The 17105-nt window shown below is 42.0% G+C and overlaps 1 protein-coding gene across 1 annotated transcript; it reads right to left on the bottom strand.

Moving 5' to 3' along the window:
• Positions 1-628: 628 nt before the first annotated feature.
• LOC124147696 lies at positions 629-16797 on the bottom strand. The gene is made up of 9 exons (XM_046518436.2): positions 16709-16797; positions 12021-12230; positions 9957-10048; positions 8713-8824; positions 8182-8276; positions 7203-7261; positions 6532-6609; positions 3899-3983; positions 629-3297 (listed from the first exon to the last, which is right to left on the bottom strand). Exons 2-9 carry the CDS (start codon positions 12199-12201, stop codon positions 3076-3078), a joined length of 924 nt encoding a protein of 307 aa, XP_046374392.2. The 5' UTR covers positions 12202-12230; positions 16709-16797; the 3' UTR covers positions 629-3075.
• Positions 16798-17105: the final 308 nt, after the last annotated feature.

Below are 17105 nucleotides of genomic sequence, written 5' to 3'. Positions count from 1 at the left end.
AGCGATAACATTTGTCCTTCATTTTATAAATTCTCTCTTCATTCAAGTTTTTGACAAAACGGTCTGTAGCTGTAATTGCATTGGCTGAACCACTAAATCTATCATGCTTCCCGGCAGTGAGGTAGCCACATGGTGCCATGTTAGGTTACAAATACGGTTTGCATTTAAGAATCATAATATTTAGTTTTGTGAGTGGAAGAAGACTTTCACACCGACCGACACACACACACATTCTCTCTCCCTCTCTCTCTCTAGTACATATAATGAATTAACTACAAGAGAGTTTGTAACAAGATAAAACTTTGAAATGAAAACGTTCAAACATGAGGTTATAGTCGCTTGCACACAGTAAACATAGTAATCACATGCAAGTGATTTTGTGACAAGCATGTACGTGTTTGTCAACAAAACATTAGTAGAAATAAGGTGTCTAATTGGCCTGTGCTTGTCAGCATGATTACTAAGGTTCGATTTCCTTCTTTGGTACAACCAGGAAGTCTGTTCTTTTTTTACCCACTGTGAATTTGCTAGAATAGCAGTTTGATAGCAGTATGAAAAAGCTAGAGTTAGGGAATCAGCTCGCTCAGAGAGGTACCACTGTACACTACCAACCCACACAAGACCTTAGTGAATAAACAATCATTTTATTAAACAGCCACAGAATGAATCTAATATTTAATCAAACAACAGAAATGTTTACAATGAGCACGTTTACAATCAGTCATAGAAGTACATATATGCGAGGTACCCGACATAGAATCATTACACAAAAATACATACTACATCAGTCACGACACATATCCCAAGGTACACAACGTAATGCAGCAGTGTACATATGATAGACACACTAATACATTACCTGGGCATTTAAGCAAGCTAATTCTGGTTCAGCCACTATACATATTCAAGAAAGTAAACAACGTAATAAACTTAACAGAATTGGCCTAATGTATTCACCGCAGTATTATTAATGGGAATAGCTCGGATAAAAAAAGTATGACATTTTCATTTACCAAATATATTTGCATGCGTTGCCAAGGGTATAAGCATATAGTTCAGATTTAACATCGTACAAGATGGTAACGTTTGAGTGAATAAACAATCAGTTTATTAGACAGTCCGGATTTATACTTATTCTAGCTTCTACAGATAATCTCATTTTCTGATTAAACTGACGATAATTATAAAGTTATTATTATGAACTTTAATGGCGCAATCTCTACACAAATATATAATATAGTTTGATCGAAGCATTGATGATAAAAGTGTTTATGAGTGAAGTGGCGTAAGAATAATAGCCCACCAGTTACTAGTATGCCATGAATGTATAGGTGGTAGGTGTGATGATGGTGAACGATAAACAGCTGCAGATACAGATAAAGTTATTAACGTCTTAGATTTGTTTGCCTAACTCTATCTGACCAGCACAACGAGAGATACTGGTCCTTGATCATGTCCGAAATGTGTTATCAGTTTGACCCTTGGCAGGTTTAAAATACTGGAACATGGTCTGCAAGTTTGTGATATTCTCTATTTCCAATCCTTAATATGTGGCCTGTAAAGTGATACAATATTTGTGAAACTTTGTCCATTATCCCTATGTTAATAGCAACATAACATTTTCCCACTCAGCCCAACTCTCTGACAGGATGTCTACTTGATATAAACATGAATTTCATTAATGATGCTGTCCACACAACAATATGAATATGGAAAACCTTTGAGTGGAATACTTTAAAAGAAAAGTCATTGCGACTGCTTGAATAGGTTCAGGTTTTGAACATACATTCACACCTGATTTAAGATTTCAATATCGCTTTTCGGGGCGGTCGGGTAGCCTAGTGGCGTAAAACCATATTCACTCACTCAATATCGCTTTGCCTTTATGTAGGTGAGTGTAAAAACTGATGTGCATGCTGTGTAAATCAGGGTAGTGGATTTACGCAAAGTGTGCGCAAATCATAAATATGTCAACAATAATCACATCAGGGTTGCTTATATAATCATTAACACAAAATACTGTACACAACATTAAGGAATCCGTGACATCATTCAGCGCAATACACAAGCCCCGCCCATCCTTTAAGCCAATCAGGAAACAGTAATCCGTCAGTGAGCGTGGCCAGATGGTTTATGGACACATACATGCTCAAAACTGCTTTTTTAGCAAAACAAATGCCACGGAGTCAACTGCATATTTTTGATAAAGGTTTAAGAATTCACAGACTGCATCACGAACTTACACCTGAGGCCAGGAAACACGATTCGACTTCCCGTGGATCGATTCACATTTTAATTCATATTAACCTTTCGTTATGACTACTCGGGCTTGATTACATTACCGCCTATCAAGAAACAAATTGCTAAATCGTGCAAGTTAAACAAAAACTGGCTAACAGCAATCGAAATAGGAGAATTTGTCATAAAACGGCGTAAATTAACTATCGCAAAATATATGGCTATAGATATACCACTATGAAATTGTGACATTTTAACCATAGTAATATAGCAATATGAAAGATGGATGGTCCTTGTCTTTTTTGTAGTTGTATAACTGAGGTTGGCGTATTGCGGTACCCACACAATTTATTACAGCCATTTCCAGTGCGTCGAGCTATTGAAATTAGGTGATTATGCCAATAATCCCCGCGACTTTCAACTGACAGTAGGAGCATGTATATTTGTATATAAATTTGCATCCATTAAATGGATTCACAACCAAACAAAGCGTTCAATTATATGAACTTGAACGTTCAAATGAACAGTTGGCATACACATTGTACCGTGCACGTGCATCTGATTCATTTGTCAAACTAAATGGGTACAATGTGTGAAGCACATTTCTTGTGTCCTCCGCCGTGAAATAGCTGGAAAGGTGTTCAAAGCGGAGTAAAGCCTTACTCACACACCCATCTGTCAAAACTGGTTACAACAATTGACATTGATTGCGAATGACTTAAATATGCGGTAACATAAATCCGTAGCCAAGACACATTATGAGAACAACACTAATCAGGTGAGAATGAGTTCTACCACGTACCATCAAATCTACAGTGTAACAGTTTTTTCTCGTGTTTATCGAGCGGGGCACTTGTAACCGTTGATAATCTGGTTGTAGGGCAGGCCTGGGCAGATGATGGAACAACGGACGCCATTTTCTGGATTCTCTGATTCGGAGGCAATGACCTCTTGGCACAAACAATTGTTTACCAGGTCCGGCAGACTGCTGAAGTGACGACCTTTGAACTCCAATTCCAGACTGAAAGGGTGCATGGTCACAGCCTCGTCAGGGTGACCCTGCGTGAAAAACAGTACGTCAGAAACAGGTCGTCAGAAACAGAAACATGGCACCAGAGGATGTAAGGAACTTAAAGATTATTTAGAAAAATCAATCCTAGTTATACCATTCATATGAATGGTAACGAATGATTGGCCATGTCCGGACCAAGGTTAGAAAAGATACCCAGCATATATTACTTGTTGATGCGACTAACGTTTGTGGTCAGATTCAGTGACTCTGTTCATTGCGTCACGGTACCCCGACCAGGGCGGTGCTTACATCAACCAGTGTTTTGTCTGGCCCAAACTTCATTATTCGTAGGCTGACGTTATACAGTCGGAATATTTCTGACTACAGTGCGAGGTAAGAACAACTGATTGGGGATGAAGATAGGTCTGTCCTGCAGTCACTATATATTGTTGCCTTTTTATAATAAACACTAACATGTTCCAGAAACAAACTAAAAAACATCATTTGTCCTCGGGTGTTTCCAAAACAAACATTCTTTGGCTCCGTTCACAGAAAAAATCCTGTTATGAAGCAATAATTGAAAGAATATCCTGCCTCCGACAAAAATGTCCCAAAAGATCCAGCAGTCAGTTGCCTTGACGACCCTACCTTGATTTGGAAGTGTTCGATGGTGTTGTCCAGCATCACCAGGCCAAGGGCAAAGCACCCAGCGTCCCCTTCTGTCACACTCATTCTGAGACGTTACAAGAAAGGACATGTCAGAGGTCTCGACAAACAACATGTACGTGAAGGCGTAGTGTATGCGATCACTGAACCAATGCAGGCGTCTAACAGCTGCCACTGGCTTTAATGTCAGTCATAAGCCTTCGCAGGGCAAAAGAGCATAACCAAAACAAACTGAATACGCCAAATTAATTATTCCTAAATGTATGTACAATTAACAATGCATGAAAAAAACATAGATTAATTGAAATACGTACTGCCTTTTGAATATGTTTTTATCTGAATTTTATCATTTTCTTAAATCGGAGAACAAATACTTCTAATGGCTTTGTAACATAATGTTAAATTTGCACGTAGAAGTTGTAACTACAAATTGATACTGAAGTAACGTCTATATTACAATGATAGCATTTCACCTACGGGGTAGGTGAGCATATATATATATATATATATATATATATATATATATATATATATATATATATATATATATATATATACTGATCAGCATTGAAAACGCACCACCATGAAAATGGATGTATTTTTATCCGCGCGTAAGTCATATGAAAATATATAAGTGAATGAGTAATATACGACGTTCTGGACGAAGCATGAAGAAGAACAGCTCTTCAAAACACTTTCCTAATTTTTTTGTGAGCGACATCGCAAAAACGGAACAAATTGCGTGCACATCATGGAAAACGTGTTTTGTTTTACGGCAAGCATGCAGAATAGGGCTATAAAAGACAGACTTTTAAAAGCCACATCACTTGTTGCTGCAGACGTAAAGGGTACTGACACAAGAAAATCCAAGATTAACAGCAGAGGAACGTGAACGTGCCTTGGGCACGCTTCAAGTTGGTACGTCAAGTAGAGTCGTTGCACAACGGTTTCAATGCCATCATTCAAAAGTCCTCAGGCTACTGAGCAGATACCAGCAGACAAGAACCACCAGAGATCGATCACGTCCGGGTCAACGTCGTGTAACTACACCACGTCAGGATCGCCATATTGTTCGTCGGCATCTTCGTGATCGTACACTTCCGGCTACCAGGACTGTAGCAACCGTACAAGGCCGCCGGAGTTTGATCAGCGCTGACACCGTACGTCGACGTCTACGCTACGTGCTCGACGTCCATATGTTGGACCCATACTCACTGATCGACATCGAAATGAACGTCTGCGTTGGGCCAAAAGGCATCGTCATTGGAGATTGCGGCAGTGGCATGGTGTGCTGTTCTCTGATGAGTCCCGTTTTCATTTACGGAATGCTGACGGTCGACTGCGAGTGTGGCGTCGACGTGGAGAACGTTACCACAATGACTGCGTTGTACAGACAGATCGATGGGGGGAAGGGAGTGTCATGGTGTGGGCCAGCATCAGTCATAGCCATCGAACAGAGCTCCATGTTTGTCGTGGAAGAGTTAATGCCCTTTACTACAGGAATAACATATTGGCAAATCACGTCATCCCATTCTTTCATCGGCATCAGGATATGCACACCTTCCAGAGCGCACACAGCACGGCTAACCACCCGAACACGGCCATTTTCAATTACACCTTCGACTTTCGAGGAGTGCTCGCAAGCGATCTAATAAGTGTCGTGAGTTTGGTTTTGCGATCAATATTCCAGCAATAAACACCAGAAATTGGGGATGGGGAATCGAACCTAGGACCTCAGAGTGACGAGCGAACGCCTTTACCCAACGGACCTCATGTTAGGACACACCGTGAAGGTTCCTAGTTAGAGCAGGCCCTCTGCAACGTATACGGAGCGTAAGATGCGACTACATGGATCGGATGGTACGGCTTGGCCACTTGCTTTGATTACGTGTCATTGAACCCTGTCGGCGGGTTTGTTGCTCTAAATATCGATTGTCTGGTCGATTATATGGATTGTCTGATCCAGAATGGATTATTTACAGACCGCCGTCATTCAGCTGGAATATTGTTGAGTGCGGCGATGAACAACAAAGAAACAAACGAAATATGTGGGAAAAAAATAAAACATTTTTGTCACGAAGAGTTAGTGAGTTGGGTGTAACGACACTTTCACCAGTATTCCAGTTATATCACGGCTTAATTTGGGAGGAAAGCTCGAAGTGAGGAAGGTCTCAGACTAGACTAACATCTAGTTTCTGAAATGAACATATCGTTACATAACAGTTGTTCAGTTATCTTAATAAAAATATAATTAAAGGGAGACCAGTGACTCTCATTTTCAGATGCAGTAATCTAGACTTGCCAAACATTATAGACTTGTATGGGCTGTATTTGATATATATTTGTATCAGGGCCTGTAAGACAGACTAGTCTCAGACGTTTACCTCTTTGGTGAAACCTACCACATGGGTATGGTGTTGTCATACCAAGGAACATAATCTGGGCGAGTCGGGATTCGAACCCACGAACATAAATTCCCGGCGTGCCCAAGAGACGTAACTCTGCACCGCGAATTGCGGCGCCTAATGAGACGAATGGCGCACCTGTTCCCCCTGTTATAAAGAGTCACTATTCGGCTGCTTTGGGGGTGGACCTGATATGGATGTAGCATCTACCTGATGAGGAACGTCCCTGGTTTCTGGTCCTTCAGCTTTGTCTCCGCCTCCGAGCGTGTCATGTATCCCCCGAACCAGCTGACAATGAGAGACAAGTCAGAGATTGTTGTTCAAATCAGAAAGAAGAATGTCATCTCAAGGGGAGAGCTACAAACGTACACACTGGAATAAGCATGTGGTGATTCGTGGCTCCAAAAGCCTCAACAACTAATGAGGTTCAAGTGGTTGCAGTGTGTGAGCTGGCTGACCTGGGTCATCGTGGCCCAACGGCATGACTTGCTCATGCCATCAACCATCGGGTTACATGTCACAATACCTTAATGGCCTATTTCCAGTCCGTCATCTTTGACGTTAAACCACTCAATAACTAAGACTCGCTTAAGTATGCATGATACTTTCGAGTGGTCGTTCGCTCAAAGAACTTATATACTATTCAAAACAAGTTAATTAAGGACCACCAAGTTCTCTTATATTCCAAGTTCATCGTTCATGCTATGACATTTTAACTGCAATAATATGAAAGAATCAGGAGGTCCTTAACTATTTTGAATAGTATAGTTCATGTGTACAGTGAACGCCGTGAACACAAGCCCATACTTCCTCCAGTGTATCATATCTCCATTCTTGTATTTACAATAAGAGAATGGAACGTTCATGTCCTTAGATCATACCATATCTTGGACTTCTTGTCTTTAGATTTCTGGAACGAGTTTTCGACAAGTTGTTCTATCTGAAAGAAACAAACACTATCCTTGATACAACTACCATTTCTTTACAAATAATAAAACATTTTCATTTGCACAATCTTGATGGAATGTGCATCTTAGCTCAACAGTTAGCAAAGCCGTGCATTGGGAGACTATTGCCAGTAGGACAGGACACAGGGCCCCGTTTAACGAAGCAATCGTAGCGCTGAGTCGATCGTAACTCCAATACTGTAACACAAACTGACGTAAAGCTATGATCGCTTTGTGGAACGGGACCGCAGATGTAACCGTCACGCATTGCATCAACATTGTCATCACTTGCTCACCCTCGATTATCCAGTTTAAAGCAACAACGATGAGTCTGCTTTATGGAGTCATCGAGGTTTCGGGGCGGTCGGGTAGCCTGGTGGTTAAAGCGTTCGCTCGTCACGCTGAAAACCCGGGTTCGATTCCCGACATGGGTACAATGTGTGAAGCCCATTTCTGGTGTCCCCCGCCGTGATATTGCTGGAATATTGCTAAAAGCGGCGTAAAATCAAACTCACTCACTCACTCACTCATCGAGGTTTCAGTGAACAGTCATGTCTTTAGGATCATACCATCTCTTGGAAGCCTCTGTTGCCAATAGGAATATACATAAAGTACAGGACAGTTGTAAACGTCATGCATTGCTTTTAGAATTTGACCGTTACTTGCTCAACATCGATTATCCAGTGTATCATATCACCATTGTGTGTTGATATATACCCTGTACCAATTCGCAACAATATTAATATTATTACTTTCGTGAATTCGAAATACGCGATGGTACAAATAGCCGTCCAATCATATTCCACTCACAAGCGACAATCCAAGTGTGCGAATTTATTGGAGATGGTAACCTTAATTCCTAAAAGAGGCTATGGTAGCGAGATATGATACACTTGATTATCGAGGACATTACCTGTTTGACCACCACACATCTGTCCTCCTCTGCTCTGAACGGACCGAAAAATCTTATCAGTCTGAGGAAATCTTCAACAGCTATCTCTCCAAGATCTGAAACGACAAAACAGTACATGAGACAGAGCTGATAGACATAAGATTACAAAAAAGATTAAAACTGTAATAACGTCCGCCCGGAGAGCGGAAGGTCTGGGGTTCGATCCCCGCCCGCATCATACAAAATGACGTTTCAAGATACCTGTTGTTACCCAGCCTGGCGCTCGGCATTAAGGGGCTAAAACAATGACTGGTTCTCTAGGAGACAATATACTGTGTCTGAGTGGGGTATTCATGTTAAACTGCGACATGATACGTTCCCTAGTGGGTAAGCACTATAAAATTTCCATAGTCCTGACTAGTACAAGCAGACACACACACACAAACCCCACTTCACTTCACCTCACCCCACAATAAGCGAATCAAACGGGACGCAACTCTGGGTGAAGTGATGCTGGAATGGTTGGTTTTAACTGCGCCATTGTTGAATTACCTTGATACTCCACACCGAGGAGACATTTAAAGATGTTCATCACTCGCTTCTTAACTAGCGCCTGTTCTTCAGGGAAGTCCTCTCGAAATGTGTCTATGAAATCTTTCCAGATCTAAAACAGGTTATAACAATATCATCATTTGATTCTTGTTTAACGCCGCACTAAGCAATATTTCAATAATATGACGATGAATGGAAATAATCAAGTCAGGACCAGACAATCCAATATTTCTTAATATGAGTAACTTAATAATACGGAGAACGATGACACGCAAGGAACAAAGTCAGCGACCCTGATGACCAGCAGGTTTGGAAGGAACCTATTCTTACCCTTCAATCCCATGTGTGCACAGTGTCATAACGTTGCACGTGTAACTATAGGCAACAGAAATGTATGTACGCATGCAGCTGTATACTGTACGGTTTGACTCCTACTCTTAAACAAGAAGCACAGGGAAAGTCGAGAAAGACTAGGCCCCTCAAACCCGGTGCTTGTCAAAGAAGGTTATTGAGACCCGGTGTTGATTAAAACAAAGCGATCGTAGCGATACTCCCATAGTATGATGCAGACCAACAGCGCAACGACCACTTCGCATATGAATCCAACGATCGAGCTCAGTGCGTCATAATTAGCGCTGAGACTGTTGTACGTTTATGTTAAACGGTCGTTAAGGCGGAGTTGAGACTACGATCGCTTTTCGAAACGGAGCCGGTCCTGACTGATCTATTTACAGACCGCATTGATCAGGGTGCCGTTGTACAAAGCGGTCTTAGCGCTAAGAGGATCATAACTCCAATACATTGCTATTGTTATATTGCTATAACATTGACTTCATCACTGTCCTGCAAGGATCTTCCGACACAACATCAACTGGCTTTGTACATACAACATGCGTTTCCAAGTGAATTGTTACCTTGACTTTGTATCTTATGAAATATGTTATGTAACTCCATGTATATGGGCCTGTGGCCTTTCATACAATAAAGAATTGAATTGAATTGAATACCTTAACATAGGTTTACGACAGTCGTGGCGCTGATGTTTTAATACAGTAGTGATTAGTAACGAGTATACTCAGAACTCGCTTCTCTGTGAGAAATGAAATGTTTAACTAACTTAATAACCGAAAGCGGCAATTGATAAACAATGATAAAAATCGAAGACTTTCTTGTTTAGAGCTACCATGGTTGCAGCGGCATAACGGACATCACCAGGGATACAGAAGGCAACACTAGGTTCTCACCCTCCTGCAACACACGCTGCTCGGAATCCTCTCCCAGAAGGTCCTGCTCTCCGGGCACAGGAACATCTCCTCTGCCAGAGTACACTTCCTACCTGGAGAAGACAACAAACTACATGTAAACTGCCGGACACAGGAACTTCCCCTCTGCCAGAGTACACTTCCTACCTGGAGAAGACAACCAACTACATGTAAACTGCCGGACACAGGAACATCCCCTCTGCCAGAGTACACTTCCTACCTGGAGAAGACAACCATCTACATGTAAACTGCCGGACACAGGAACATCTCCTCTGCCAGAGTACACTTCCTACCTGGAGAAGACAACCAACTACATGTAAACTGCCGGACACAGGAACATCTCCTCTGCCAGAGTACACTTCCTACCTGGAGAAGACAACCAACTACATGTAAACTGCCGGACACAGGAACATCTCCTCTGCCAGAGTACACTTCCTACCTGGAGAAGACAACCAACTACATGTAAACTGCCGGACACAGGAACTTCCCCTCTGCCAGAGTACACTTACTACCTGGAGAAGACAACCAACTACATGTAAACTGCCGGACACAGGAACATCTCCTCTGCCAGAGTACACTTCCTACCTGGAGAAGACAACCATCTACATGTAAACTGCCGGACACAGGAACATCTCCTCTGCCAGAGTACACTTCCTGCCTGGAGAAGACAACCAACTACATGTAAACTACCGGACACAGGAACATCCCCTCTGCCAGAGTACACTTCCTACCTGGAGAAGACAACCAACTACATGTAAACTGCCGGACACAGGAACATTTCCTCTGCCAGAGTACACTTCCTACCTGGAGAAGACAACCAACTACATGTAAACTGCCGGACACAGGAACTTCCCCTCTGCTAGAGTACACTTCCTACCTGGAGAAGACAACCAACTACATGTAAACTGCCGGACACAGGAACATCTCCTCTGTCAGAGTACACTTCCTACCTGGAGAAGACAACCAACTACATGTAAACTGCCGGACACAGGAACATCCCCTCTGCCAGAGTACACTTCCTACCTGGAGAAGACAACCAACTACATGTAAACTGCCGGACACAGGAACATCTCCTCTGCCAGAGTACACTTCCTACCTGGAGAAGACAACCAACTACATGTAAACTGCCGGACACAGGAACATCCCCTCTGCCAGAGTACACTTCCTACCTGGAGAAGACAACCAACTACATGTAAACTGCCGGACACAGGAACATCTCCTCTGCCAGAGTACACTTCCTACCTGGAGAAGACAACCAACTAAACTGCCGGGCACTTGAAAATTGGATTTGACCAACACATTAGAAACGTGCATATAAAAGCGTTACTAGGCTCTAAACAGTTACCGAAACACGGCAAACTTAAGGTTCAAAATAGAACTGTGATACCCGTGTCAAATACATCACCATCGAATAACCATTTCTTGTTTGTTTCCTTTTTACCCATCATAAAACATGGACACAGTAAACTGTTGCCGAAACACTGTAAACTCAAGGTCTAAAATAGAACTGTGAAACCCGTGTCAAATACATCCACATCGAATAACCATTTCTTGTTTGTTTCCTTTTTACCCATCATAAAACATAGATGTGTACTTGTTTATGCCCTGCAGTTTATGTGAAATTTGAATTTACTAGGATTTAAACAAACGTATGTTAAAGGCATGTTATACTCTCCATTTTAAGAAAATACCTAATTAGCTAATTAGCAAGTATCTCATTAACTAAATCATATCATTTAGATTATCCGGATTTATTGTATTCTTTTCACTTCTTTGGACATTCTTACCCCATAGTCAACTAAGGGACCACATTTTGCATGAAGAGTTGCGTCCCTTAGATGTGCCAGGAACCTATGATTATGTGTTGGAATCCCAGATTCGCCCTGATTATGTTGCCAGGTTCATGAACATTATACCCGTGCTCGCGGGTTTCACCAAATTGGTAAACATCTAATTATCTTGTGCTTTCCTTCCACGTAAGGCTGACACGCCGTCATATAACTGTAATGCTGTTCAAAGCGGCGTTAAACCAACTCTCTCACTTACATGGGGTCTCGGTGATGCTGCCGAATCCAGATTCTACGACGGACTGACCCAGCGACCAGCTCCTGTCCGACATGTCCGAGGCGTCGTCCCACTGAGCTGCCAGCTCCTCGCTCATCATCCTCCGGTATGCCGAGTCGTCTGGCTCGGCGTTATCCGCCCCCTCCTGGAATCCGTCGGCCATTGTGCAGTAGTCGAGCTGGGATAGTATAGCTGCAAACAAACAAACAAGATATATTTCACAATAGAATTAAAAACAATAATACATTATTGTGACAATGTTACCAAAGTCGGATTTTGCTGTGTGGTATTGCGCCCCTTAGTCGCACCAGGATCCGCTGATCAGATCCCAGGATCGTGCACATCTACGACTTGCTTCACTGTTGACCTTCGTGCTACCAGGTGTCTTACTCCCTGGTCCTACATTGATGTGACACGCCGTGAGATAACTGAAATATGTACAAAGTGATGCAGACACCAGCCCATTCGTTGGAGGGGTTGCATGTTTGCACACTCTACTGCTAACACATGCCAAAAATCCCAACGATATCCCCATATCTAACATATTTAGCCAGGTCGTTGAGTTTAACGCCGCTCTCGACGTGTTAACTCCCCAGGGAGATAAGAATGAATATCGAGTTAACGGATAATAATAATGTATCGCCAAGGGCATTCACTTGGATTAAAATGGACCTGTTTTCCTTTTGTAATAATGAATACACAATTGAAGAAGGAAATTTGAGATTACAACACACATTTATATTGCTCAGTGAGGAAGGACATTTGAGATACAACCCACATTTATATTGTTCAGAGCGCCGTTAAACAACAAACAAACAAAACGTGTTATCGAAGGATGAGGCTTGTTATAATACAAATATCTTCTTCCTTGTTCCGTTTTGTGAGACCCGGGAAATAGTGTTTCTCGTACTAAGCAATCACCCCCAGCATAATATATATATATATGCTATAGTATTATAGTATTATCAACATGTGTCTAACGGCAAATCGGCTTCATCTTGATGACAGAAAGTGTGATAGTTCCAAACTATTCCTGAATATTTGACGTGTTTTGATGACACATCGTAATGTCCGTCCAAACACAATCTGTATAGCTGATCAAGGAAGTTTAATTTTTGTTTCGTCGATTCAGGAAGTTGTCAAGTGTTTCTGTGTTTTTTATTGAAACTAAGTAGGTTTAATTGCAGTGTGCAGTTCAGTGGGGACGATTGTGGCGTCCAGCTTGAACAAAACTGAAACATTGTCTCGGGGTCAGTGTAACCATTAACAGCGGGTTGACGCACACCATGGCACAATGTGTCAGCAGTCAAACTGTGGTTGAACGACACCCTTTGAACGGTGCAATCTCGCTCGGACTGTCAATAGGCCCGAGCTTCACTCGCCTCGAAGTTCAAATGATGTGATCACTTACCTGGTAGTAACTGTGAAAACAACGTTTTCCTGTTTTGGCAGAAATGCTGGTTAGTTTAGGTATCACCATGAGACGCCAATGTATGTATATATGTTTGTGATCTATAAATATACTCAGGGATATCCTAAGTATGTGACGTCACGTTACGCACGGCGTGTCACTAGATGGAAATCCCTTTCATCACTCGGCATGGTACGAGTTGGTCCCGAATGTAGGAAAATAGTACATGTATGGTGGATAAACGATGAACGTATTCACGTAGGCGTTCTTTAATTCCCACATACACTTGTACGGGGGAAATTGATGCTCTCCAATTCCGTGTGAAGTTCGCGAACAAGTGAGGAGATATTTGATGTTTTCCCAATTAAAGATCAGACAAATGTTCAATTTCGGATCGCTGACTGCTGGCTTGATAAAGGGAGATATGTGAATCGAATTCGTGCCCATCTTGTGTAAAAGTTTCCTGGCTTTGTTGTCTTTTCGAGCTGACGTGGATAAGCATTTCACATTCACAGCCCTCTTCCTTGGAGGGGGCAGACGCATTAACTATTTCAGGGATGAGTGAGTAAGGTTTTACGGCGTTTTTAACAATATCACTGAAGAGGACACCTGGCTGGGGACTCGAACCCACGCCTTTGGCGTGACGAAAGAACACCTAAACCACAAGGCTACCCCACAAGTAAAACAGGAATGAAGTGTATGTTTGCTATTTTCGCAACTTGAGTTGGCGCAAAATTCGATTAGCGAGGATCTGGTGGCTACAGGGTGCCACTCTACCCGTAATGGTATTCCCTTGATCGCTTGTCCTAGACGCGATCATAACTGGGCCACTGTTTGATAACTGAAATGGTGCGACGCAAAACAACATGCATTCATTCATTCACCTTGTGGGATAGGTCTTCAGCAACCCATGCTTGTCGTAAAAGGCGACTATGCTTGTCGTAAGAGGCGACAAACGAGATCGGGAATATTGCTGAGTGTGGCGTTAAACAACAATATAACAAACAAACCTACCCACTGATTCATTCCAGGTAATACCCACGCAACCATCTTATTCCGAAGTATTCAAGATAACCACACACATCTGTAACTTGACTTGTCCTGTGGCCATGAGTGATTTACGCGTCATACCCGTCATTGCTCTGTCGAATATTGACGTCTGGGTGTGGATAGAAGCCTGCGCACGAGTGATGGTCTATCTGTACGTTTGACAGACCATTAACACACAATCGTAGTGAATACAAAGGCCAGCTCTCACTATCCATAACATTCATCCTGTTTGATTCTCTCTAATTTGGTTAATGAGAACACATCCACCATCCTCATAATATTGAGAAATGCAGAACAGCATGTTAAACGTATTGCAGAAAATGGTTGACTGATAACTTCGGAGCATCAAATAGAACGACTTGACCTAAATACATTAAAAGGTGTTTTTTTAACATAATACTCATCCACATTGCCAACAATGTTGGAGGGATTTTGTCAAGGTTTCGCAGAAGTCCTTCTCTTGGTTGTCCCAAAATGTCTACTGCTGCTATAACGTCATTGTTCGAGTCGAAATGGGTTCTGTCAAGGGCTTTCTTTCAGGAGCCAGAGATCAGGAAAATAAGGTTCTGTGCTGAAGGAAATCAAAGCCACACTCGAGGATTGTAGCCATTTCAATGACCGGTTTGTACACTGGCGCATTGTTCTGATGGAAGAGCGCACATTTTCTCAGCTTCCCACGTCTCTTAGTCTTATTTCGTCACCCTCGACATCCCAGAGCAAAGAGGCCATAACCCTTTCGGCTGATGGAATGTCTTTACCTTCAATGGTGGTTGTGATGTCAAATGCTCCCTTGCTCAGAGCAGGAGCTAGGTTATCACGAGACTGGTGCGTTTTCATCAGTTATTGGAGGCTTTGGAAACCACCGAGCTGATACTTTTTCATTCTCAAAGTTCTGTGATAATAGAAAGTACTCTCTCCTGGGAAATGCCAACTGAGCTAGCAATATGACATCATATCGTGGATTCTCTGGATCATTTTTGGTGTCGCTGACGTCAGAAGCCTTGCAGAACGGGGGTCGTCTTCAAGACTCTCCCTCATTCAGGTGGCATCTGAAGGGTCATCCTTCCCTAGTGGTGTAGTCATATCTTATGTATGGCCTTTGAGGTTCATCCCTTTTTCTGCAAGTACTTGATCACTTCACGCCCAAATGTCACCCCTGCTCATTTTGCTAAATTGTCACATCGAAACAATTTGCTCATTTGACTCACGAATTTTGGGGAATACATCTATGACACCATGTAATGTCCAAAATATTTCACAATTACGCAATTCCTTATATGTGAGGCTCAGAACTTATCACTCAACCCTCGTAGAGCCAAGGTACTGTTGCTCACGCGATACACTCAGAGGGTGCTTACAGTTAACGGCAGTGACATATTTATCAAGCAAGTATATGACGTGTGGCTGCTATGGCGATAATACACTTTTGAAAAATCTATGTATTCTATTTCTAAATTATTTAGTATATGTGTTGTTAGTAATAGATCTCAAGATACGTGTACATGATTTTTGTCACTTAAACCATTGGTCCAGGTGAGCTAAAACATGATGGTTAAAAATGAAAGGATCCCGCAGGAATAAGGTTCATCTGAAGACAAATCTCTGACATTAATATCATACCGGACATACTGTGTTTCAGATGTGAGTGAGTAAGGAGCTTCTCACATTTTACTCGTGTGGGGAACGAACCTAAGACTTCGGCGTGACGAGCGAACGTTTCAACCACTAGGCTACCCCACCGTCCCCCGGGTACATGAATAATGTATACAGTTCTAGTTATAAATGTATAGATACACAACTCAAGGGTTTCGGAATAAGAAACAGTCAAACACCTTTGTGTCAAACGTATGTAAGTCTCGGAGTAAAAGCTTGGTCTCTGCGTATTCCTTATTTATTTACAGTAAAGTACGTTTATAACGAACACGCTTATAACGAACTGACCGATATAACGAACTTATTTTTTAGTCCCGACCATTTGTTGTATAAATGCTGTATATATGCCTATAACGAACTACGGTTATTACGAACTAAAATTAGTTGTCCCTTGGAGTTCGTTATAACCGTAGTTTACTGTATCAGTTTCGGTTCTGTCGAACCTCGGATACCTCGAAGTCCCTTCAAAAAGGTGTTTGACTGTGTATGAAATGCATCATAACTCACATAACACATTTGACATAACATACAATTGATAAACAAAATTAATCCTTACTTGTAAAACTTGTGATGAACAGCTTAAGCCAAATCAAACACCGGCCACAAACACCACAGGTGTTGTATAACAGGCGAGTCACAATGACATATCTGGTTATGCACACAAAAGCTATGGAAAAGATTGTGTCGTAAGGAAAAAAATCATGCATGGCTGTGTCGGGCTACATGGGCATTGATAAAACAATGAAGATAAGGTTCCGTGAGCTAGTCCTATCCTTAAACCTCGTTTAACGATCTCAGCGTATCTGCAGATAGTGTAACATCCGGGTAGAGATTATTGTATTATTCAACACAGTCTTTGACAGAGTGACCTTTTCGCATTCGGAAACATTCGGTTTATTCCGCAACTCCATCCATCCTTGGGCAGCAATGACGTGTTGATACTGCAGGGTTAC

This window comes from Haliotis rufescens, unplaced genomic scaffold, assembly GCF_023055435.1.
Source record: "Haliotis rufescens isolate VD_foot unplaced genomic scaffold, xgHalRufe1.0.p SCAF_32, whole genome shotgun sequence".
In the NCBI taxonomy this organism is placed as follows: domain Eukaryota; kingdom Metazoa; phylum Mollusca; class Gastropoda; order Lepetellida; family Haliotidae; genus Haliotis; species Haliotis rufescens.
Note: the sequence above shows the minus strand (reverse complement) of the source record. Positions and strands in the feature narration are given on the sequence as shown.

What these genes read in the sequence shown, in the direction of transcription:
- LOC124147696 (XM_046518436.2), bottom strand. Translation starts at nt 12,201, where the DNA reads ATGGCCGACGGATTCCAGGAGGGGGCGGATAACGCCGAGCCAGACGAC. An exon ending in CCTCGGTGTGGAGTATCAAG is followed by an intron (nt 8,277 to 8,712) that starts GTAATTCAACAA and finishes TTGTCGTTTCAG; the next exon opens with ATCTTGGAGAGATAGCTGTT. An exon ending in GACAAGAAGTCCAAGATATG is followed by an intron (nt 6,610 to 7,202) that starts GTATGATCTAAG and finishes TCTCATTGTCAG; the next exon opens with CTGGTTCGGGGGATACATGA.